General features: G+C 39.1%; 1 protein-coding gene across 6 annotated transcripts in view; it reads right to left on the reverse strand.

Moving 5' to 3' along the window:
- SFMBT1 (Scm like with four mbt domains 1) overlaps window positions 1-24,289 on the reverse strand; it is a 145,705-nt gene that overhangs the window by 55,997 nt on the left and 65,419 nt on the right. For 4 of the 6 annotated variants that reach the window (XM_008972093.5, XM_008972094.4, XM_055110052.2 and 1 more), the window contains one exon: window positions 12,301-12,454. The exons of 1 other annotated variant lie outside the window; for it this stretch is intronic. In XM_008972093.5, the coding sequence (XP_008970341.1) occupies window positions 12,301-12,328 (28 nt within the window). In that variant the 5' untranslated portion in view covers window positions 12,329-12,454. Of the gene's footprint in view, window positions 1-5,386; window positions 5,434-12,300; window positions 12,455-24,289 lie in introns of those variants that run through there. One more of the 6 variants, XM_055110055.2, reaches the window with a different exon arrangement.

A 24,289-nucleotide genomic window follows, 5' to 3' on the forward strand; every position in this document is an offset into this window, starting at 1 on the left:
AAAATAATAAGAGCCATTTATGACAAACCCACAGCCAATATCATACTGAATGGGCAAAAGCTGGAGGCATTCCCCTTGAAAACTAGCACAAGACAAGGATGCCCTCTATCACCACTCCTATTAAACATAGTATTGGAAGTTCTCACTGGGGCAATCAGGCAAGAGAGAGTGATAAAGCGTATTCAAATAGGAAGAGAGGAAATCAAACTGTCTGTTTGCAGGTGACATGATCCTGTATCTAGAAAACCCCATCGCTTCAGCCCGAAAGCTTCTTAAGCTGAGAAGTTAACTTCCGCAAAAATCTCACGATACAAAATCAATGTGCAAAACTCACAAGCATTCCTATACGCCAACAACAGACAAGCAGAAAGCCAAATCATGAATGAACTTCCATTCACAATTGCTACAGAGAATAAAATACCTAAGAATACAGTTAACAAGGGAAGTGAAAGACCCCTTCAAGGAGAACTACAAACCACTGCTCGAGGAAATGAGAGAGGACACAAACAAATGGAAAAACATTCCATGCTCACAGACAGAAAGAATCAAAATATCATGAAAATGGTCATACTACCCAAAGTAATTTATAGATTCAATACTATTCCCATTAAACTACCACTGACATTCTTCACAGAATTAGAAACAAATTTCACAGGAAACCAAAAAAGAGCCTGTATAGCCAAGACAATCCTAAGCAAAAAGAACAAAGGTGAAGGCATAACCCTACCTGACTTCAAACTATACTACAAGCCTCAAAACAGCATGATACTTGTACAAAAACAGACATCTAGACCAATGGAACAGAATAGAGAACTCAGAAATAAGATTGCACATCTACAACCATCTGATTTTCAACAAACCTGACAAAAACAAGCACTGAGGAAAGGATTCCCTATTTAATAAATGGTGCTGGGAGAACTGACTAAGCCATAAGCAGAAAATTGAAACTGGATTCCTTCCTTACACCTAATACAAAAATTAACTCAAGATGCATTAAAGACTTAAATGTAAAACCCAAAATTATACAAACCCTAGAAGAAAATCTAGGCACTAACATTCAAGGCATAGGCATGGGCAAAGATTTCATGACAAAAACGTCAAAAGCAATTGCAACAAAAGCAAAAATTGACAAACGGGATCTAATTAAACTAAAGAGCTTCTGCATAGCAAAAGAAACAATCACCAGAGCGAACAGACAACCTAAAGAATGGGAGAACATTTCTGTAATCTCTCCATCTGACAAAGGTCTAATATCCAGAATCTACAAGGAACTTAAACAAATTTACAAGAAAAAACCCAACAACCCCATTAAAAAGCGGACAAAGGACATGAACAGACACCTTACAAAAGAAGACATTTATGTGGGCAACAAACATAAAAAAAAGCTCAACATCACTGATGATTAGAGAAATGCAAATCAAAACCACAATGAGATACCATCTCACGCCAGTCAGAATGATGATTATTAAAAAGCCAAGAAACAGGCTGGGCAGGGTGGCTCATGCCTGTAATCCCAGCACTTTGGGAGGCCGCGGCAGGCGGACCACTTGAGGTCAGGAATTCAAGACCAGCCTGGCTAACATGGTGAAACCCCATCTCTACTAAAAATACAAAAATTAGCCAGGCGTGGTGGCGTGTGCCTGTAATCCCATCTACTCAGGAGGCTGAGGCAGGAGAATCTCTTGAACCTGGGAGGCGGAGGTGGCAGTGAGCAGAGATCACACCACTGCACTCCAGCCTGGGTGACAGAGTGAGACTCTGTCTCAAAAAAATTAAATTAAATTAAAAAGTCAAGAAACAACAGATGCTGTTGAGGCTGCAGAGAAATAGGAACACTTTTACACTGTTGGTGGGAATGTAAATTAGTTCAGCCATTGTGGAAGACAGTGTGCCAATTCCTCAAAGGCCTGGAACCAGAAATACCATTTGACCCAGCAATCCCATTACTGGGTATCTACCCAAAGGAATATAAATCATTCTATTATGAAGATACATGCACATGTATGTTCACGGCAGTACTATTCTCAATAGCAAAGACATGGAATCAACCCAAATGCCCATCAACAATAGACTGGATAAAGAAAACCTGGTACATATACACCATGGAATACTATGCAGCCATAAAAAGGAATGAGATCATGTCCTTTGCGGGGACATGGATGGAGCTGGAACCCATTATCTTCAGCAAACTAACACAGCAACAGAAAAGCAAACCCTACATGTTCTCACTTATAAGTGGGAGCTGAACAATGTGAAAACATGGACACATCAGGGGGAAAAGCATACACTGGGGCCTGTCAAGGGGGACGGGGGAGGGAGAGCATCAGGAAAAATAGTTAATGTATACTGGGCTTAATACCTAGGTGATGAGTTGATAGGTGCAGCAAATCACCATGGCACATGTTTACCCATGTAACAAACCTGCACATCCTGCACATGTATCCCGGAAATTAAAAACAAACAAAAAACATATTTCAAATCGAATCACTTCCCACCATATCTACTGGCTATCTCTAGTCCAAGGTCTAACCACAATATCTTCCACCTTTCAATTACACTTAAAATCTAAAATCTGTGGGACACTACAAAGGCCGTACATGACCTGATCCCTGGCTGCCTACCCTACCACTTTATCCCCAGCCAGACTCTCCAGGCTCACCACACTCGGGTGACAATGAGGTTCCTGCCATTCTTTAATCATACTCTTTCTACAAACCCTCTACATTTGCTATCCCTCAACTCAAAGAATCATCTCCCAGTGTCCTTCATGCTCCATTTCATTCAAGTCTCTACTCAAATGTTTGTCTTCAGAAAGGCAACAGTATCCATCTTTAGGCTCTGCTTCCCTTTTCTTCATGGCATTCATTCCTATTGACAATATACCTGTTAGATCATAAACTCCATAAAGTCAGGAATTTGCCACCTAGATTCTTACAATACTCTTGTTAAGTGAGCCAAGACTCAAATACTCTATAATCCAATAATCTCACTTCACATAAACTCCCTAAGAGCAGGGATGGTTGTTTTGTTGTTGTTGTTGTTGTTCATTGACGTATTCCTCCAGAACAATGCTTGCTATATAGAAGACTCTCAATAAACTGCTGAATGAGTACACCCTAGGGGAAACCATACTCCACATGACCACAAGGAGGTAAATATAAGGATGTTCATCACAGCAGCATTTATAATATCAACACATCACAGCAGCATTTGTAATATCAACAAACTGGAAGCAGTAAGTAGAATAGATAAGTTATGGCAACCCTTCAATGGAATACTACTATACAGCAGTTGAAATGAATGCTAGTGTTGACACAGATAAGTCTCAAAAACACACATCAAGCAGAAAAGGCAAGTGCAGAATGAAAAGCACAGCTAGGTTTCAAAACAAAACTTTGCAGTGTAATGTTTATGAATACATGCATATTAATATAAGAGTGTAAAGAAAAGGATGAAAAGAATACGTATCAACTTCAACAAAGTTACCTTTGGGGATAAAGAGAAGGAAACAGATTAGAAGGGAAGTACAAAAGAGGCTTAAACTGTATTATGTTTCACTTCTTTTAAAAAATGAAAATGCATGAAAAGATGTTCAACATTACTAATCATTAGGGAAATGCAAATCAAAACTACAATGAAATGCCATTTCACACATATTAGAATAACTATAAACAAAAAGACAAAAAATAATAAGTGTTGGTGAGGATATGGAGAATTAAGAATGGTTGTATATTTCTGGTGGGAATGTAAAATGGTACAGCCACTATAGAAAACTGTACAGTACTTCCTCAAAATATTTTTAATTATCATATGATCTATCTATCTATCTATGCATATCTGTGTATATACCCAAAAAGAATTAAAAAGAGGGACTCAAACATGTATTTGTACACAAATGTTCATAGCAGCAATATTCACAATAACCAAAAGGCAGAGGCAACCCAAGTGTCCATCAACAGACGAATGGATAACAAAATGAATGTGGTATATACATACAATGGAATATTATTTAGCCTTTTAAAAAAAGGAAATTCTGGCCGGGTGCGGTGGCTCATGCCTGTAATCCCAACACTTTGGGAAGCCAAGGCAGAGGATAGCTTAAGCCCAGGAGTTTGAGACCAGCCTGAGCAACAGAGGGAAATCTCGTGTCTACAAAAATATTTTTAAAAGTAAGCTGAGCATGGTGGTGAGTGGCTGTAGTCCCAGCTACTTGAGAGGCTGAGGTGGGAGGATCACTTGCGAGGTTGGGGCTACAGTGAGCAGTGATCACATCACTGCACTCCAGCCTGGGCTGTTAGAGACCCCATCCTCCCAAAAATAAAGTTCTGACACATACTACAACATTGATAAACAATGAAGACATTATGCTAAGAGAAATAAGCCCATCACAAAAGACAAATGGATACCTACAGTAGTCAAATTCATAGAAACAGAAAATTAAATGGTGGGTGCTAGGGGCTAGGGAAACTGGGGAATGGGGAGTTACTGTTGAACAGGTATACCTTTCCATTTGGAAAGATAAGGAGATGGATGGCAGTGATTACTGCCCAACAATGTGAATGTACTTAATGCCAATAAACTATACACTTAAAAATTGTTAAAACGGCCTGTAATCCCAGCTACTCAGGAGGCTGAAGCAAGAGAACTGCTTGATCCCAGGAGTTCAAGACTGTAGTGTACATGATTGTGCCTGTGAATAGCCACTGCACTCCAGCCTGGGCAATGCTGCAAGACTCCATCTCTTTAAAAAAGGTGAAAATGGTAAATTTTACATTATGGACATTTTACCACAATAAAAAATTAAAAACAAATATTGAACATTAACATTTATTAAATATTTATGCTAGGCACATGGTTGTTTGTTGTAGTCTTTTCCATAGTTTTAATGTATTTGAAATGTTTTCATTAGAAATACAAGCCAATAATAAAGACGGCTTTGAGGGCAACTTGAAAGTACAGGCCAGCAGAAAGTCAATTTACATTACTAAAACTTAACAAGGCTGGGCATTCGTGGCCCTTAGCAAGGACTCTAGGTCCTTAAATAGCATGTTAATTTAAAAATAAAAAATAAGTAACAATTAAAATGATGAATCACTCAACTAAAATCTCTCACACAATGCTGAGAAGAAACAAGACTAATGATGTGATGAGATGATGAGCAAGATATATGAGAGTTTATTAAAGAAATAAATGCATAATCCTTAAATATATGAAAATGTGCAAATTTTAAGAGAAATGCAAATTAAAATGACAGAGATATCAGATTGAAAAGAATTCCAAAGTGTGACAAGCCTCGATGGTGAGGCTGTAAACAGGTAAAGCATAATGACACAACCTCTGTGGAAGAAAACTTGGCAATATCCAACAAAATTACATATGTATTTACCTTTTGATCCAGCAATCCCACTTCTAGGAATCTATCCCAAAGATATGCTGGCAAAAATACAAAAAGACATTTGTACAAAGCCATTCATTGTAGCACTATTTGTAATACCAAGACTGGAAATAACCCTGACGTCCATCAATAAGGAAATGGTTGAATAAATATGGTATATGTATTCAGTGCAGGTTGCTGTAAAGCATTGAGAACAATCTCTATATACTGATGTGGAATAATCTCCAAAATATACTGTTAAGAGTAACCACACTATCCCTATTTTTTGTATAAGATGGGAGAGAGGCCAGGCGCAGTGGCTCATGCCTATAATACTAGCACTTTGGGAGGCCGAGGTGGGTGGATCACATGAGGCCAGGAGTTTGACAGGAGCCTGGCCAACATGATGAAACCCCATCTCTACTAAAAATACAAAAATTAGCCAGGTGCATGGTGGCACGTGCCTGTAATCCCAGCTACTCAGGAGGCTAAGGCATGAGAATCGTTTGAACCCAGAGGCAGGGGTTGCGGTGAGCCGAGGTTGTGCCACTGCACTACAGGCTGGGTGACAGAGCAAGGCTCCCTGTCTCAAAAAAAAAAAAAAAAAAAAAAAGGAGAGGGAGATGTGAGTATGAGGGTATATGTATATACACTCACATATATTAGTTTATATTTTTAAAAATGAACAACAGGAGAATAAATTAAAAAGTAATAAAACTGGCTATATATATGGAAAAAGAGAAAGAATTAGTAATATCAGGTTGAAGTTATTTTATTTTATTTTATTTTATTTTATTTTATTTTATTTTATTTTATTTTATTTTTGAGATGGAGTTTCACTGTGTCACCCAGGCTGGAATGCGGTGGTGCGATCTCGGCTCACTGCAACCTCCACCTCCTGGGTACAAGAGGTTCTCTTGCCTCAGCCTTCCTAGCAGCTGGGATTACAGGCGCATACCACCATGCCCAGCTGATTTTTTGTATTTTTAGTAGAGATGGGGTTTTACCATGTTGGCCAGGCTGGTCTCAAATCCCTGACCTCAGGTGGTCCGCCCGCCTCGCCCTTCCAAAGTGCTGGGATTACAGGCATGACCCACCGCCCAGCCAATTTTGACTTTAGAAATATGCAGGCTCATTATACAATTTAGAAACAATTAAATTGAAATTTTAAAAAATTCTATAAATTTCAAATAAACTGAAACACATGAGCTAACTGTTGGTGGGAAAACCACAAGAAAACAGGATTCCTTTAAGTAATGTTATTTATTTTTATTTGTTGTTGAGACAGGGTCTTGCTCTGTCACCCAGGCTGGAGTGCTGTGATGCAATAAAAGCTCTCTGAAGCCTCAACCACCCTGGCTCAAGCAATCTTCCCACCTCAGACTCCCAAGTAGCTGGGACTACAGGTACATGCCACTGCACCTGGCTAATTTTTTTTTTTCTTTTTGGTAGAGACAGGGTTTCCCTATGTTGCCCAGACTGGTCTTGTACCCCTGGGCTCAAGCAATCCTCCTGCCTTTGCCTCCCAAAGTGCTGGATTACAGGCGTGAGCCACCGGGTCTGGCCTACGCCATATTAAAATACAATACTCTGACTATAAACACCAGTGGAATATATTTAAAAGCAAAAACTATAAAGAAATCTTAAACTGCACACTGTGGTTGATATCCAAAATGTTGGTATTATTATTTTAAAATAATTAGAGGACTTCTATAAGATAAAAACAAAGAATAATATTACCATCATTAGCAAACAAGACATTTCTAAAAGGGAAGAGATACAAGCATAAAATCAAAGAAGAAAAAACCTTGTAACCCTGTTTTATTTTTGTTTGTTTGTTTTGTTTTGTTTTTTTGAGATGGAGTTTCCCTATATTGCCCCAGCTGGCCTTGAATTCCCAGGCTCAAGCCACCTCAGCCTCCCAAGTAGCAGGACTACGGGTGCATGCCACTGTGCCCAGCTAAAACCCTGTAATTTTAAATTTACATTGTAAGTATCAATGTAAAACCATTATTTTCTTTACTTTTCAAAAGATGTGTATTTTCATGGCTGGGCATGGTGGCTCACACCTGTAAATCCCAGCAATTTGGGAGGCTGAGGCAGGAAGATCACTTGAAGCCAGGAGTTTGAAACCAGCCTGGGCAACACAGCAAGACCCCATCTCTACAAAAATAAAAAAATTGCTGGGGATGATGGCATGTGCCTGTGTTCCCAGCTACTTGGGAGGCTGAGGTGGGAAGATCACTTGAACATAGGAGTTTGAGGCTGCAGTGAGCCATGATCATGCCACTGTACTCCACCCTGGGTGACAAAGCAAGATTTTGTCTCTAAAAAATAGAAAATAATTTTAAATGTGTATTTTCTAGCTATGTCTGTAAGTAAGGCCTAGAATAAATGACAACCTAGTATCAAATTAGCACTCCAGCACCCAGATTGTGGTCTCTAAATATCATACCTACTTTAAAGAAAAAAAAAGCTCCTCAGAGAAACAGCGGATTGCAAGTTTGGGGGGCAGGATATGTTCAGGAGGTACTTGGGAATCTTACTGGTCCAGAAAGCAAGGACTAACTGTATCAAAGATACATGACATCACATCAGAAGAACACAGGAACCAGTCTGAAACAACTCTTGCTGCTCTAGAATTTGATCATCAAATGAATGATGACAGCAATACATTCAAACTCATCAAATGTATACATATACATATACGTACTTAAATACATGAATTAATAATATTTAAAACAAAGGAAAAATCAACTTCTGAAATGGCAGAATGATTATTGCAGTGAACCCACTCTCCCATAAAAGAACCAAAGGACTGGCTAAACAATGAAAATCATCATTTCAAAGTCCTAAAATTAACCAAAGGCAGAGAACAAGCTAAAAAGCATCAATTCAAGATAAGCCACTAAACCTCAGTTAGAAGAGCAAAATGCGACATTTTAGGTTGAGACTATTCCCTTCCCTCTTCCTTCTCCAGCTCAAAAATAAAATTTTAGAGCTGAAAATAACCCAATTAATTTAAAAAAAACCCTCTATGGATAAGTTCAACAGCAGAATGAAGCAGACAAGAAAGAATGAGTAAAATTGAAGACAAAACAACAGAAAAAACCCAATCTAAACAACAGAGAGAAAACATTAAAAAAAAAAATGAAGAGAGTCTGAGGGACCTGTGGGACAATAAGAGAAGCTTAAACCCCAAAAATATATACACCAGACTCAAACTTCCAAAAACTAAAGGCAAAAAAAAAAAAAAATCTTAAAATTAACAACAGAGAAACCTCTCTTTTAAAGCAAAGCGTTGCGGGTGGGAGGTGGGAGAGTGTTCAATGACAGCAGATTTCTCATCAGAAACCATGGAGGCCAGAAAGAAGTAGCACAATTATTTTCTGAGAGCTGAAAGAAATGAGCTTTCAACCCAGGATTCCATATCCAGCAAAAATATCCCTCAACAATGAATGGGGAAATCAACATATTCTCAAATGAAAGGAAATGAAGACAATCTGTCACTAGTAGACCTCCTTTAAAAAAAAGACTAACGGCCGGGTGCGGTGGCTCAGGCCTGTAATCCTAGCACTTTGGGAGGCCGAGGCGGGCAGATCACGAGGTCAGGAGATCGAGACCATCCTGGCTAACACGGTGAAACCCCGCCTCTACCAAAAATACAAAAAATTAGCCTGGCGTGGTAGCAGGCACCTGTAGTCCCAGCTACTCGGGAGGCTGAGGCAGGAGAATGGCGTGAACCCGGGAGGCGGAGCTTGCAGTGAGCCGAGATCCCGCCACTGCACTCCAGCCTGAGCGACAGAGCAAGACTCCGTTTCAAAAAAAAAAAAAAAAAAAAAAATAGGACTAAAGCCGGTGCGGTGGCTCACGCCTGTAATTCCAGCACTTTGGGAGGCCGAGGCGGGCGGATCACGAGGTCAGGAAATCGAGACCATCCTGGCTAACAGGGTGAAACCCCGTCTCTACTAAAAATACAAAAAATTTGCCGGGCGTGGTGGCGGGCGCCTGTAGTCCCAGCTACTCGGGAGGCTGAGGCAGGAGAATGGCGTGAACCTGGGAGGCAAAGCTTGCAGTGAGCCGAGCCGAGATGGCGCCACTGCACTGCAGCCTGGGCGACAGAGCAAGACTCCCGTCTCAAAAGAAAAAAAAAAGGACTAAAGCCGGCGCGGTGGCTCACGCCTGTAATCCCAGCACTTTGGGAGGCCGAGACAGGTGGATCACAGGGTCAGGAGATCGAGACCATCCTGGCTAACACAGTGAAACCCCGTCTCTACTAGAAATACAAAAAATTAGCCAAGCGTGGTGGCGGGCGCCTGTAGTCCCAGATACTTGGGAGGCTGAGGCAGGAGAATGGTGTGAACCCAGGAAGCGGAGCTTGCAGTGAGCCGAGATCACGCCACTGCACTCCAGCCTGGGTGACAGAGCGAGACTCAGTCTCAAAAAAAAAAAAAAAAGACTAAAGAAAATTCTCTAAATAGAAATGAAGTGACAAAAGAGAGAATCTTGGAAAATCAGGAAAAGAATAAATGACAACATAAAGAGTAAAAATACTGAAAAATATAATAAATTTTCCTTCTCTCAAGTGTTCTAAATTATATGTTTGACAGTTTAAACAAAAATGTTAAGCATGTCTGATGTGGTTCTCAAAATATGTAGAGAAAATATTTAAGGCAATTATAAATAAAAGAGGGTGAAGAGAAGTAAAAGTAGGTAAGATTTCTATACTTCACTTAAAGTAATAAAATGAAGATTGTGATAAGTTATATATATATATATATGTACTATAATACCCAAAGTAACCACTAATAAGTGCTACAAGAGGATATACTCAAAAACACTACAAATCAAAATGGAATTCTAAAAAAAAGTTCAAGTAACCCACAGGAAAGCAGAGGGAAAAAAAGAACACAGGAGCCAGTCTGAAAGAAATCTCACTGCTCTAGAGAAACAAACAAACAAAAGCAGAAAAAATAAATAAGCAAAAAAGGCAGACTTGAATCCAAACATATCAATAATTACATTAAGTATAAATGGTATACATACATCCTATAAGGCCAAAATTTTTAAAAATTAGTGTATGCTGTGTCAAGAACCTTATTTCAAATATAATTATACAGGCATGTTGAAAAGAAAAGGATGAAAAAGATATACCATGCAAATGTTAATAAAAGAAAGCTGGAATAGGTAAATCCTAGAGACAGAAAGTAGATTATGGATGTCAGAGTCTGGGTGGAAAAGGAAATGATGGCTAATGGTTTGTTGTGATGGAATGTTCTGGAATTAGATAGCAGTGATGGTTGGAAAACTTTGTGAATAGACTAAAAACCTCTGAATTATGTACTCTAAAAGGGTTGATTTTATGGTATGTGTATTGCATCTCAAAAAACATATTTCAATAAAGTTTTTTGAAAAACAAACCTCAACAAAAAAACCAATCTTTATTAATTAAAAATAAACCAATTGATAATGAGCTAAAGACATGAAGAGACATTTCACTGAAGAGGATATGCAGATGCCAAGTAGGAACATGTAAAGATGTTCAATATCACTGGCGGCCATGAGGGAGGTACAAATTAACACCAGGATGAGCTGTCACTACCCACCTATCAGAATGGCTTAAACAAAAGTAATGACAACACCAGATAACAGTGAGGATGTAGAGAAACTAGATCTCTCATATACTGCTGGTGAGAATGTAAAATGGCACAGCCACTCTGGAGCATAATTTTGCAGTTTTCTTTACTAAATATGATCTAGTGATTGTGCTGCTGGGTATGTACCCCAGAAAAATAAAGTATTATATACACAATTGTTAATAGCAACTTATGTGTTGGTAAGAGCCAAAAACTGGAAACAACCAAAATGTACTACAATAGATGAATGGTTAACCAAACTGCAGTACATTCATGACTGCTCCTCCACAATAAAAAGGAACAAACTGTCAATATACGCGAGAGCTTGGATGGATGTCAAGGGCATTATTAAAGCCCATCTCAAAAAGCCATGTACTGTGTTATTCTATTTATGTAACATTCTTTAAATGACAAAATTACAGAGATGGAGAACAAATTAACAGTTGCCTGGGATTAGGGAAAGTCAGGGGAAGGAGGACAGGTGTGGGAGCTCTTTGTGGTGATGGAATAGTTCTGTATTTTGACTGAGGGGATGGTTCCAGGAATCTACACATGTGACAAAATGACATAGAATTGCACATTCTTTATACTAATATCAATTTCCTCAGTTTTATATCATATTATAGTAACTAATGAGAGAAACTGGGTGAAAGGAACATGAAATCTGTCAGTAAGTACTATCTTTGCAAACTCCTGTGAATGCATAATTACTTCAAAATAACTAGAAAGTAATCATCAAAATTTTAATGCTATTTTAAAAAAGAAGTCTGTTCAAAACAGTTTCTTTTTTTTTTTTTTGAGAAGGAGTCTCGCTCTGTTGCACAGGCTGGAGTGCAGTGGCACGATCCTGGCTCACTGCAAGCTCTGCCTCCCGGGTTCACACCATTCTCCTGCCTCAGCCTCCCGAGTAGCTGGGACTACAGGCACCCGTCACCACACCCAGCTAATTTTTTGTATTTTGTTTAGTAGAGACGGGGTTTCACCGTGTTAGCCAGGATGGTCTCGATCTCCTGACCTCGTGATCTGCCCACCTCGGCCTCCCAAAGTGTTATGATTACAGGTATGAGCCACCGCGCCCGGCCTTGTTCATAACAGTTTCTTATTTTTTCAGCAAACATTATTAGTAGCCCCTCGTGCCAGGTTCTCTGAGAGGTACAGAAGATGGCAATGCAAAACAATTTAAGACTTCAAAGAGCTTCCAGTTCAGTGGTAGAGAAACAGACAATATAACACAGGCAAGTAATATAATTGTGCATCCTAGAGAATAAATTCTGAGAATAAAACCAATACCTGCATCAAGCTGCTGCTCCCCGTTCATTTCCACAGCATATAGGCTATATCCTCCCAACACAAAGGAAAGGCCTATGGTTCTGCTAAGATCTGCAGATTACTTGCAGGTTTCAAGCATCTGTTCAATGGGTATCCACAGGTCCAAATGAAAGTGCTGAAAAATGAAAAAGAACACATTAAACAGCCTGAAGCCCAAGTGTGCTCACTCACTCATCAAACAGGGCACTCGACTGGTTGAGAGATGACATAAGACAAAAACATACTGGCAGAATAGATAGGACTGGAGGAAAAAATTGACACCTTTTCTAATTTTGAAGAGTCTGTATGTGTATGTGTGCGCTCATGTGTCTCTCTATGTGTAGAGAATGCACACTATCGAGATCCTGATAATAAATCTAAAACTCACAACAAAGTAAGATGCATATGAATCATTACCCTTTAAATTTACATTACCATACTTAGCACCATGATTCCTATCCACAAAACTCCAGTTCCTAATGGTCTCCTAGGGAGACAGGGGAGTTAGCTTTCAATGCTGTCTTACACAACGAATATGATTCAGGATAGAGTATTACTTTATCTAATTTTCCATCTCATCTATCTAGAATATTATGCAGATCCATAAATATCAACTGTATTAGCCTACAATTATAAAGAGAATTCCTCCAAAATAAGCTTTGAACCTGCTTATTCTTTTTTTAAAAAACAGCTTTAGGGCTGGAAGCGGTGGCTCATGCCTGTAATCCCAACACTCTGGGAGGCTGAAGTGAGAGGATTCCTTTGAGCCCAGGAGTTTGGGACCAGCCTGGGCAACATGGCAAAACCTCACCTGTACTAAAAATACAAAAACTAGCTGGGTATGGTGGCGCACGCCTGTAGTTTCAGCTACTTGGGAGGCTGAGGTGGGAGGATGGCTTGAGTCTGGGGGACGGAGGTTGCAGAGCCAAGATCGCACCACTGCACTCCAGCCTGGGTGACAGAGCCAGACACTGTCTCAAAAAAAAAAAAAGAAGAAAAAAAGCTTTATTGGGATATAAGCCACATACCAAAATTTCCCATTTTGAGGTACAAATTAATAATTTTTAGTAAATGTACAAAGTGTAACCATCATAATTGAATTTGAGAATATTTCTATTATCCTGAAAAGAAGCCAAATGCTCACTTGCAGTTCCTTCCTATTCCATCCCTAAGCTCAAGCAACCACTCATCTCCTTTGTCTCTACAGATTTTGCCTTTCCCAAACATTTCACATAAATGGAACCATATGAAATGTGGTCTTTCATATAACCTTGGTTTTCTTTCACTTATCATGTTTTTGAGGTTCATCCACGTTGCAGTATGGATGAATCTATTTATTCTTGCTTTATATACATGTAAAATAATCTAAGATATTAATCTAAGATATTATCTTAATATGTGCCTAACAGATTAGAAAGAGTAAATGAAAGGGAGAAAAGAGCTGCTACAGGAAGGCATGGCATGAACTAACTGCAAGAGCGACAATACAGAAAACTATAGCATTGGGATGGGTACTTAACAGCACAGCTTTGGGAGTGATATTCTGCAGGATCAAGCAATTCTATACTTCTCAAAAGTTTTGAGTGTGTATTAGAGCCCCCAGTAAATGATTCTCATAAGCAACTTTAATCATGAAGAAAAAGCTTAGCTTTTAATACATCCTTATACCACTTTTGCCTGAAAAGGTACCAGCTACCTAAAGGACAATAGCTTAAAATGGGTAGGGATGGCCAGGTGCATGGCTCATGCCTGTAATCCTAGCACTTTGGGAGGCCAAGGCGGGCAGATCGCTTTAGCCTAGGAGTGAAAGACCAGCCTGGGCAACACAGCAAAACCCTGTCTCAAAAAATATATATGAAAATTAGCTGGGTGTGGTAGTGCATGCCTGCAGTCCCAGCTACTTGGGTGGCTGAGGCAGGAGAATCGCTTGAGCCCAGGAGGCTGAGGGTAAGGCTGCAATGAGCCAAGATCATGCCACTGCACTCCAGCCTGGGCAATGAGAGTGAAATCCTGTCTCAAAAAAAAAAGGTGGGGAGGTAAGGAAACCTAGGTTCTAGTGCCAGCTCTACTGATAACTAGCTATGCAATCTGATACGCTACCATATTATGTCCATTTTTTATCTATAAAACAAATAAAGATCTTTTTCAGATTTTAAATTTTCATTTCATAATGAGCGTAGAAAACGTTTTGATAACTATTAAAATTGTGGACATCCCACTTGAGATAAATGCCAATTATCCCAAATCGTATCACAGAATATAAGCACCGAAACCCACACTTTCAAAGATGGGAACAATTGAAAAGAAACTTGAGAGTGATGTTTAAGGCTTCTAAATGTGCTCTCTTCCCTCAGTTTACTTTTCTACCCCAAGCCCAAAACATCCAAACTGTATCACTCCACCTACCAATTTATTCATTCCCCATATACTTATCAAACACCAGCTCCTTACCAACCACTACTGTAGGGGTGGGGTAAAGTAATCAAGAGAGATATGGTTCCTGCTTTCATGGAGCTTATTTTCAACTGCAGGGAGACAAATTAAGCCAACAATAAAAAAATTATTTAAATTGCTAGGAAGTAAAAGTACTAGATGATAAGAAAGAATATAAAGGCAGGTCTAACCTAAGGTCACTGACAGTGTCCCTGAGAAAATGATACAGCAGCTAGGCAAAAGGGGGAGAAAAGGAGGACTATTCCAGGCACCAAGAACAGCATAAACCAAGGCTCTACAGTGGGAAGGACCTGAAGGCTGCTGTGGCTAGAGCATGCAAACCAATAGAATAAGTGGCAAATAAAAGATTGAACAGGAAGAGAAGGGATAACAGCAACTAATATTTACTGAGGACTGCCTACGTGCTGGGGCACTGTTTTAAGCAGGTTGTTGACAGGTTCAAATTTCTATGGCTCTAATTTAGTGGATAATCTCCACATATAAAGTCTTGACACTTCAGCATGGTTTTGATAGAACGAAGTCAGTGCTAAATAAATATCTGTTGGGTCACTAGGCTTTGAAGATGTCATCTACTGTTTATGTTCATGAACTCTTGGAACATGCTAGAGTATTTTGTGCAGAGAGCCACAAAGTACAAAAATAATAATGAAGCTTCAAAGCCAAAAGGCATGAAGTGGAGAGATGCAAGTCTTACGTAGCAGAAAGCTAAGGCTGTGACATTTTTTCAACCTTACATCAATCATTTAGATTTTAGCCAATGAGCAATCAGTTCATCATCTTAATAGGATCACAAGAAATAGACTGATGAAGTCTTCTGCTGTGGAACATCTGTTCATGCTCTCTCTTTATTGTTAGCCTGCTGTCTTTTCATGCAGTAAAGAAAAAACGGTAAAATATCCAGGCGCTTAGTATATGAAAATTTAATTCACTTTTCCTTTATTTCCTGTTCATATTAAATTGTCTTACTGTCATCATTTATTTTATCATTTATTTTGGTATTATCACCCTCTTGTAGTGAACAGAACACACTAAGAGTTACTCATTTAAGGCCTGGTGAGGTGGCTCACGCCTGTAATCCCAGCACTTTGAGAGGCCGAGGCAGGTGGATTGCTTGAGATCAGGAGTTTGAGGCCAGCCTGGCCAACGTGGTAAAACCCCATCTCTACTAAACACACACACACACACACACACACACACACACACACACACACTAGCTGAGTGTGGTGGCGGGCCAATGTGGTAAAACCCCATCTCTACTAAACACACACACACACACACACACACACACACACTAGCTGAGTGTGGTGGCGGGCACCTGTAATTCCAGCTATTTGGGAGGCTCAGAAGAGAATCGCTTGAGCCTGGGAGGCTGAGGCTGCAGAGAGCCAAGATCGTACCACTGCACTCCAGCATGGGTGACAGAGCGAGACTCTGCCTCAAAAAAGGAAAAAAAGAAAGAGTTATTCATTTAAATAAGTGCTTATAAGGCTGGGCCCAATGGCTCACCCCTGTAGTCCCAGTGCTTTGGAAGCCTGAGGCAGAAGGATCTCTTGAGCCCAGGAGTCTGAGGTTACCATGAGCAATGATCACACCACTGCATTCTAGCCTGGGCAACAGAGACAGACCCTGTCTCAAAAATTAATAAGTAAAAATAAATAAATAAATAAAAGTAAAAATAAATAAATTCTCATGAATTAACTGATTTGGATCTTACTCATCTTATTTAATACTTTAGTGAACTAAATAGGTGCCTAGATATTTGGAGGGGGTTCTAAGAAAATATACTGAAGCTTGGAGAAATTTTAAATACTTCTAAGAAATATAAATAAAAATTGAAAAGGCAAAGCTAATTGGATAAAATAAGCTTTCAAGACAAATACTAAAAAAGAACAACAACTAAACCCAGGCAGAAAAATCAAACTGAATAACTATTTCATTTTTAAGTGGTACATCAATATAAAATAAAACTACCATGGAATTTTAACAGGTTTTTTTGAAAGACCTAAAAGTCATCTGAACAACAAATATGTTAGACAAAATTTTCCCCTCCCATCTTGGTGGGGTTTTTTTACACACAGTCTCACTGTGTTGCCCAGGCTGGAGTGCAGTGGCACAATCTCGGCTCACTGCAACCTCTGCCTCCCAGGTTGAAGTGATTCTCCTGCCTTAGCCTCCCAAGTAGCTGGGATTACAGGCATGAGCTACCACGCCTGGCTAATTTTGTGTTTTGGTACAGACCATGTTGGCCAGGCTGGTCTCGAACCCCTGACCTCAAGTGATCCGCCTGCCTCAGCCCTCCCATCTTGTTTTAGATTACACATACAAGTCCACACTCTAAGCCTAGTAGTAGTAACCTGGCTTCATGTTAATGCCCTTTCTTTTCAAGGCTAAGATAAACATTGATTAAGATGAGTGATTACATGGGGAAGTTGCAATAATGCAAGAAAAATTTCTGTGGGAAGTATCCTCAGCCAAATGATTTAACATGTCTGACATAAGTAACTTTTAAAGGGCTTAGAAAGGACAGGACCTCAGCGTGGTTCTAAAGATCACTGATATGTTCGCTGGCTGGAAAAACAAAACAAAACAAAACACTTTAATTCAATAAATACCAGGCAGTTAGCAAGAAAATTCCTATTGAAATGTTTGAATTTGTACACTTATCCCTCAACAGAAACAAGTCCAACAATAATTTCAAGTATGTCGTTAAATATACTAATTGCAACAATTCAGCAAATCAGATGCTCCATTTTCAGCAGATCTGCAAAGTTAACTCTGACCCTGACAGTGCAGTCAGTGGTAGAGTCACCTTATATTTCCTGTTCCCATTCCCCAACAGGTGTAGTTTTCTGTCAGCCTTTCACTCTTACTATAGTCAACTGTAACTACATGTTTTATTTGTCTATCTAAATTAAACGTTGTCCTTCCATTTGTCAAATGCCAACATAACTCGGGGCAGAAATCTTCTATTGTTTCATTAAGTTGTTTGTTATGTCATTTTTATTCTTTTAACCCACTGCTACATGTCTGACTAGAGAGATTAAAAAATAAAGTCTGATAAAGTCAAGGTTTTAGTTCAATTTTGCGAGAAAAATCTTAGCCACTCATATCATCTAAATTAAATCTGAGGCCAGGCACGGTGGCTCACGCCTGTAATCCCAGCACTTTGGGGGGCTGAGGTGGCGAATCACTTGAGCTCACGAGTTCGAGATAAGCCTGAGCAATATGGCAAGACCCTGTCTCTATAAAAAGTAAAAAAAAAAAAAAAAAAAAAAAAATTAGCTGAGTGTGGTGGCACATGCTTGTAATCCCACCTACTCAGGAGGCTGAAGTGGGAGAATTGCTTGAACCCAGGGCAAAGGTTGCAGTGAGCCAAGTTTGCGCCACTGCACTCCAGCCTGGGTGACAGGGCAAGACCCTGTATCAGAAAAAAAAAAAAATCTGAGCCAAACCTTTTCATGATTTTATAAACCCAACACAGGGCAAATCCATCTCAGTTGAATAAACTGGTACTAATAAATTTATAAAACCACTGAAAAAGTTCTAAACAAAACCCAAACTCAAGAATAACCTAAACTGGAAAAAAAGAAAACAAAGAAAGTGAAATTGTGGAGCCAATATTTTTAAAGATTTTGGACAACAATGAGAAATTGTTAAGTAAAATATAGCATAAGCATACAATGCACCATACATGGCCATTGGAAATTGTGTTAGAGAAATGGTTTTCTTCTCCAAATCCCAATAGGGCATTTTTTTCTTCTGATTCTATGGTTGACCCAATAGGCCACTGTATTTGACTTGATAAGATAATTTTAGAATGCATCTAAGCTGGGCATAGTGGCTCACACCTGTAATCCCAGCACTGTGAGAAGGCAAGGCGGGAGGATAGCTTGAGCCCAGGAGTTGCAGACCAGCCTGGGCAATACAGTAAGACCTCATCTCTACGAAAAATTTAAAGAACCAAAATTAGCTAAATGTGGTGACACATGCCTGTAACCCCAGCTATTCAGGAAGCTGAGAATTTTTTTGTTTGTTTGTTTTGAGACAGTCTACTTCTGTTACCCAGGCTGGAATGCAGTGGCGCAATCCCGTTTTACTGCAACCTCCACCTCCCAGGCTCAAGCAATTCTCATGCCTTAGCCTCCTAAGTAACTGGGATTACAGGTGTGTGCTACCACGCCCGGCTACTTTTTGTATTTTTGGTAGAGACAGGGTTTCACCATGTTGGCCAGGCTGGTCTCGAACTCCTGACCTCAGGTGAGTTGATCTGCTCTTGCCTCAGACTCTCAAAGTGCTGGGATTACAGGCATGAGCCACAATGCAACCAGCCAGGAAGTTGGGAATTGCTTGAGTCTGAGAGGCAGAGGCTATAATGACCCAAGATCATGCCGCCGCACTCCAACCTGGGTGATAGAGCAAGACTGTGTTCCAAAAAAACAAAAAATAAAATGAAATGCATCTAAAAGAGAAAAAAATGTACAATCCAGCTACATTTTTGTAAAACATGACACAAGGCAAGTTCCTTCTATCAAAATATTAAGCCAGACACAGTGGCTCATGCCTGTAATCCCAGCACTTTGGGAGGCCAAGACAGGAGGATCACTTGAGGCTGGGAATTCAAGACCAACCTGGGCAGCATAGTGAGACTCCATCTCTACAAAAAAAGTTTTTTCTTAAATCAAAATAGTGTAATATTAGCATAAGAAAAGACAAACATCAATAAAGTAAAATAAAGTTGAACAAAATAGATCAATTTTTATGAGAGTGCAGTTTGTGATAAAGAGAGCATTCCATATAAAATCGTGAAAGGATACAAACAAATAGTGTTAAACAATTGGCTATCCATTTTGGGAGGAAAAAAAATTAGAACCTTACTTTATGCTGCCACATAAATAAATTCCAGGTGAATTAAAAAAGAAAAACATGAAAAAGAAGATTCCAAAGAAATTAAAAGAAAACATACGTGAATATGGTTATAGCCTTGGAATAGCATAGATTTCCTTAAGCAAGGAAGCCATAAAATGGATACATTTGACTAAATAAACATTTAAAACTTTCAACTGGCAAAAAGAACCATAAACAAATTTAAAAAACAAGCTACAGAAAAAAAACTATCTCCAGCATATATAGCAGACAAAATATTAATAGCCATAATAACAGCACCTATTAGATAAATAAGAAAGACCAAACCTAATAACATGGACATTTTTTTAAAAGGTCAGATATGAACGATAATTGTAGGGAATGACTGGTAATCATATGAAAACATATTCAACCTCAACAGCTAAAATTTTATTTTTCACCCAGATTGGCAAAAACAAAAGATTAGTAACACTGCATATAGTTGAAGACATGCAGAAATGGAAGCCATCATTATCAGTTCAGGAGCACAAATGGATATAGCCCTTTTAGACAGAAATTTTATTCTATCAAAATTTTAACTTGCATTCTCTACAACCCACCAGTTCCACTTCCAATACATTTCAGAAAAATATCCTGAGACAACAAGCAAATAAATAGCACAACAATTTCAAAGAAAGAGTTTAAATTGTCCTCATTTCAGGGCATACACAGAGAAACATCCCCATGTGTACAAAGTAGCAAGAACCAAAATGTTTGCTTGAGCAATGCCTGTATTAAGAAAAAACTGGAGGCCAGGAGCGGTGGCTAACGCCTGTAATCCCAGCACTTTGGGAGGCTGAGGCAGGTGGATCACGAGGTCAGGAGTTCGAGACCAGCCTGAACAACATGGCGAAACCCAGTTTCTACTAAAAATACAAAAAGATTAGCCAGGCCTAGTGGCGGGCGCCTGTAATCCCAGCTACTCGGGAGGCTGAGGCAGGAGAATCGCTTGAACCCAGGAGGCGGAGGTTGCAGTGAAGCGCACCACTGCACTTCAGCCCAGGCGACAGTGTGAGACTTCGTATCAAAAAAAAAAGGAAAAAGAAAAAGAAAAGAAAAAACTGGAAACCTCAGGGTCAATCAATACATAATGGCACATCCACAAGATGAAAGTTAAAAAGAGTAAGACAGCTTAGTAAGCATAAAGTTCATGCTGGGGTGATGAAATAAGCTTTGGATTTGGATAGTGGTTTTATATAGATGTATACATATAACCTATATCTACATAAAACTGAACAAAAACAAAACTACGTATTTCTATAGGTACACATATATATGTGCAGATACCTTTAACGTGGTCAGGAAGAATACATCCAAATCATTAACAGGAAAGTGAGATTCAGGGGCAGGGCAAAAGGGAGTGTTTCTTTTAACCGTATTGGGTAAACGTTTTAAGATAAAAATGTACTCATATGTTTACTTCAGTGATTTAAAATTTTAAGACAAAAAATGCATTTATTGACATGGAAAGCTATTTATTCATTCTTTCAATAAATATTTACTGGAAACTTACTATGTGTCGGGCACAATAAAAAAAAAATTAGAGATATATCAGTGAAGAAAACAGACCAAAATCTCTGCCCTCATGAAGCTTATATTTTAGTGTAAGGAAGAAAGTATAATACTTTTTCTAAATGTCATAAGTGATAGAGCTGGGGAGGAATGACAGTGTGGGGTGGTTAAATCGGGTGGAGAGAAAGGAGGCTTCACTGAGAAGGTAACATATGGACAAAGACTTGAGGGAGCTACAGAAGGAAAGAGCATGCCAGGCAGAGGGGAAAGCCAGCAGAAAGGGCCTAAAGGGAGAGCATGTGAGAGTGAGCTATGTTCTAGGAATAGCAGGGAGGCCAGGGTAGTTGGTGCCAAGTAAGCAAGCAAGAACAAGTAGAAGGAGAAGAGGCAGGAGAGAGGTCAACCTCACACTGCCTGCCACTCCCATGTACCTCTGTGTGTACCCCCCACCTACAGCCCTTAAGGAACTATACTTACCAGGTGACCCTACTCCTCTGGGGGTAACAAAACGTAAAGGCAATGTTGGTGGGAATGTAAAATGATGCAACCACCTGGGAAAACAGTCTGGCAGTTCCTCAGTGTTAAACATAGAGTTACCATATGGGCCAGTATTTCACTCCTCAATATATACCCAAGACATATGAAAACATATGTCCAAACATAAACTTGTTCGTGAATGTTCGTAGTATTATTTATAATAGTCAAAAAATAGAAACAAATCAAATGTATCAACCAATTAATGGTTAAGTAAAATGTAATATATCTAATATAATGGAATATTATTCAGCCATAAAAAGAAATGAAGTAGGAATACATACTACAACAAGGATAACCTTGAAAATATTGTACATGAGAAGACAGACACTAAAGGCCACATATTATACGCTTCCATTTATATAAAATGACCACAGAGGCAAATTCACAGAGACAAGTGGGTAGATTGTGGTTGCCAAGGGCTGGCAGAGAAAAGGTAATGGATAACGACTACTAATATGTACAGGGTTGCTTTTGGGGGTATTAAAACATTCTAATATTAGACTGTGGTGAGAGTTGTACTATTCTGTGAATAAAAAAACTAACTGTAAACTTTAAGTAAGTGATTTTATGGTCTGTGAAATGTATCTCAGTAAAACTATAAAAATGGTACTTATATTCAAGGACACAACTGCGCTTTTAAATAACATTTCAAATACAGAAGCCAATGACAAAAAAAAAAGAGACAAGATATCTGGGTTACCCTTAGGATATGCAACAGAAGGAGAAAGAAAATAATTTGGCTGTTACTGGTTTGTATCAGTTAAGGTAATGCTATGCTTTAACAGATAAATTTCTATTTTCAATTGCTTAATCCAATAGATATGTATTTCCCACTCAGATGAAGTCCAAACAGGTGTTCCTAATCAGTAGGCAACTCTCCACCATGTGATTATTCATGAAGCCAAAAGCCTTCCGCCACATAGCTCTACCACCTTCAACAAAGTCTTCACAAATCATTCACTGCAGGGGATCACACATTCTTTACATGGGACAGACCTAAAAGTGGTACGTCCCTTCCACCCACATTCCACTAATTAAAATCCGGTCACAAGACCCCATCCAACTACAAAGGAAGCTGCAAACTACAGTATGGCACTTCCCACCATTAGTAACAGAGTGCTTAAATTAGTATTGCCATTCACCAGAACTTATATTAACAGTGAATAGCAGTTATTTTACTTAAAGGAGGCTTCATAAATCAATAGTAGTGATACTATGAACAGTCATGGAATTCTGTCAATAAATATTTACTGAGCACTTATTATCGCCACACCACATTTGTTCTAGGTGAAGAAATATTTTGAAACCTGCTCTCACGAATCTCATAATCTAAAGTGTGTAGATAGCCAGCAATAAAATAAATACAACTGAGCCTTGAACAACATGGGCATGAACTACATGGGTCCACTTACAGATTTTTAAAAATAACTATCTTGGAAAAATTTTTGGAGATTTATGACAATTTGAAAAAACTTGCAGACAAACCATGTAGCTTAAAAATATCAAAAAATTAAGAAAAAGGTGTGTTGTGAATGCATAAAATACATGTACCTATTAGTCTATCACATACCACTTTTATATACAAATCTATTATTAAAAGTTAAAAATATCAAAACTTATACAAACACAGACTGTACATGGTGTCATTCCCAGTCCTGAGAAATGTAAACAAACCTAAAGATGTAGTTTTACATCATAACTACACAAAATTAAGTGTAGTACATATTGCACTACTGAAATCATTTTGCAGCTATCTCCTGTTGCTATTGCCTTGAGCTCAAGTGTTGCGACTATCTCCTTAAAATGCTGTATGACACTAATCATCTCCACGTGGGCAGTTTGTCTCTCCAGTAAAATGCATAAATAATATCACAATAAAAAGTGATCTCCCATGGTTCTTACACATTTTTCATGATGCTTAGTGCAGTACTGTATTTAATAACACCGTAAGACCCATAGAAAGTACCACCAGAGATGCTGGACGTGCTTTCAAGAAGCAGAAAGAAGTGGTGACATTATAAGAAAAAGCTGGATTGCTTGATATGTACAATAGATTGAGGTCTACAGCTGCAGCTGCCTCCATTTCAAGATAAGTAAATCCAGCATAAGGACCATTGTTTAAAAAAAAAAAAAAGCAAAGGAAATTTGTGAAGCCATCACTGCAGCTACGCCAACAGGTGCAAAAACCTCACATTTTGTGTGAATTATGTTTTTATCTCATGTTGAAAATGCAGCTTTTATGTGGGTGCACGACTGCTGTAGAAAGGCATACCTATAAACTTTCATATGATTTGAGAAAAAGCAAAGTCATTATATGACAACTTAAAGCAAAAGAAAGGTGAAGGAGGCCGGGCGCGGTAGCTCATGCCTGTAATCCCAGCACTTTGGGAGGCCGAGGCGGGTGGATCACCTGAGGTGGGGAGTTCGAGACCAGCTTGACCAACATGGAGAAACCCCATCTCTACTAAAAATACAAAATTAGCCGGGCGTGGTGGCACATGCCTGTAATCCCAGCTACTCGTGAGGCTGAGGCAAGAGAATCACTTGAACCTGGGAGGCAGAGGTT

The sequence above is a fragment of the Pan paniscus genome, chromosome 2 (assembly GCF_029289425.2).
Source record: "Pan paniscus chromosome 2, NHGRI_mPanPan1-v2.0_pri, whole genome shotgun sequence".
Lineage (NCBI taxonomy): Eukaryota > Metazoa > Chordata > Mammalia > Primates > Hominidae > Pan > Pan paniscus.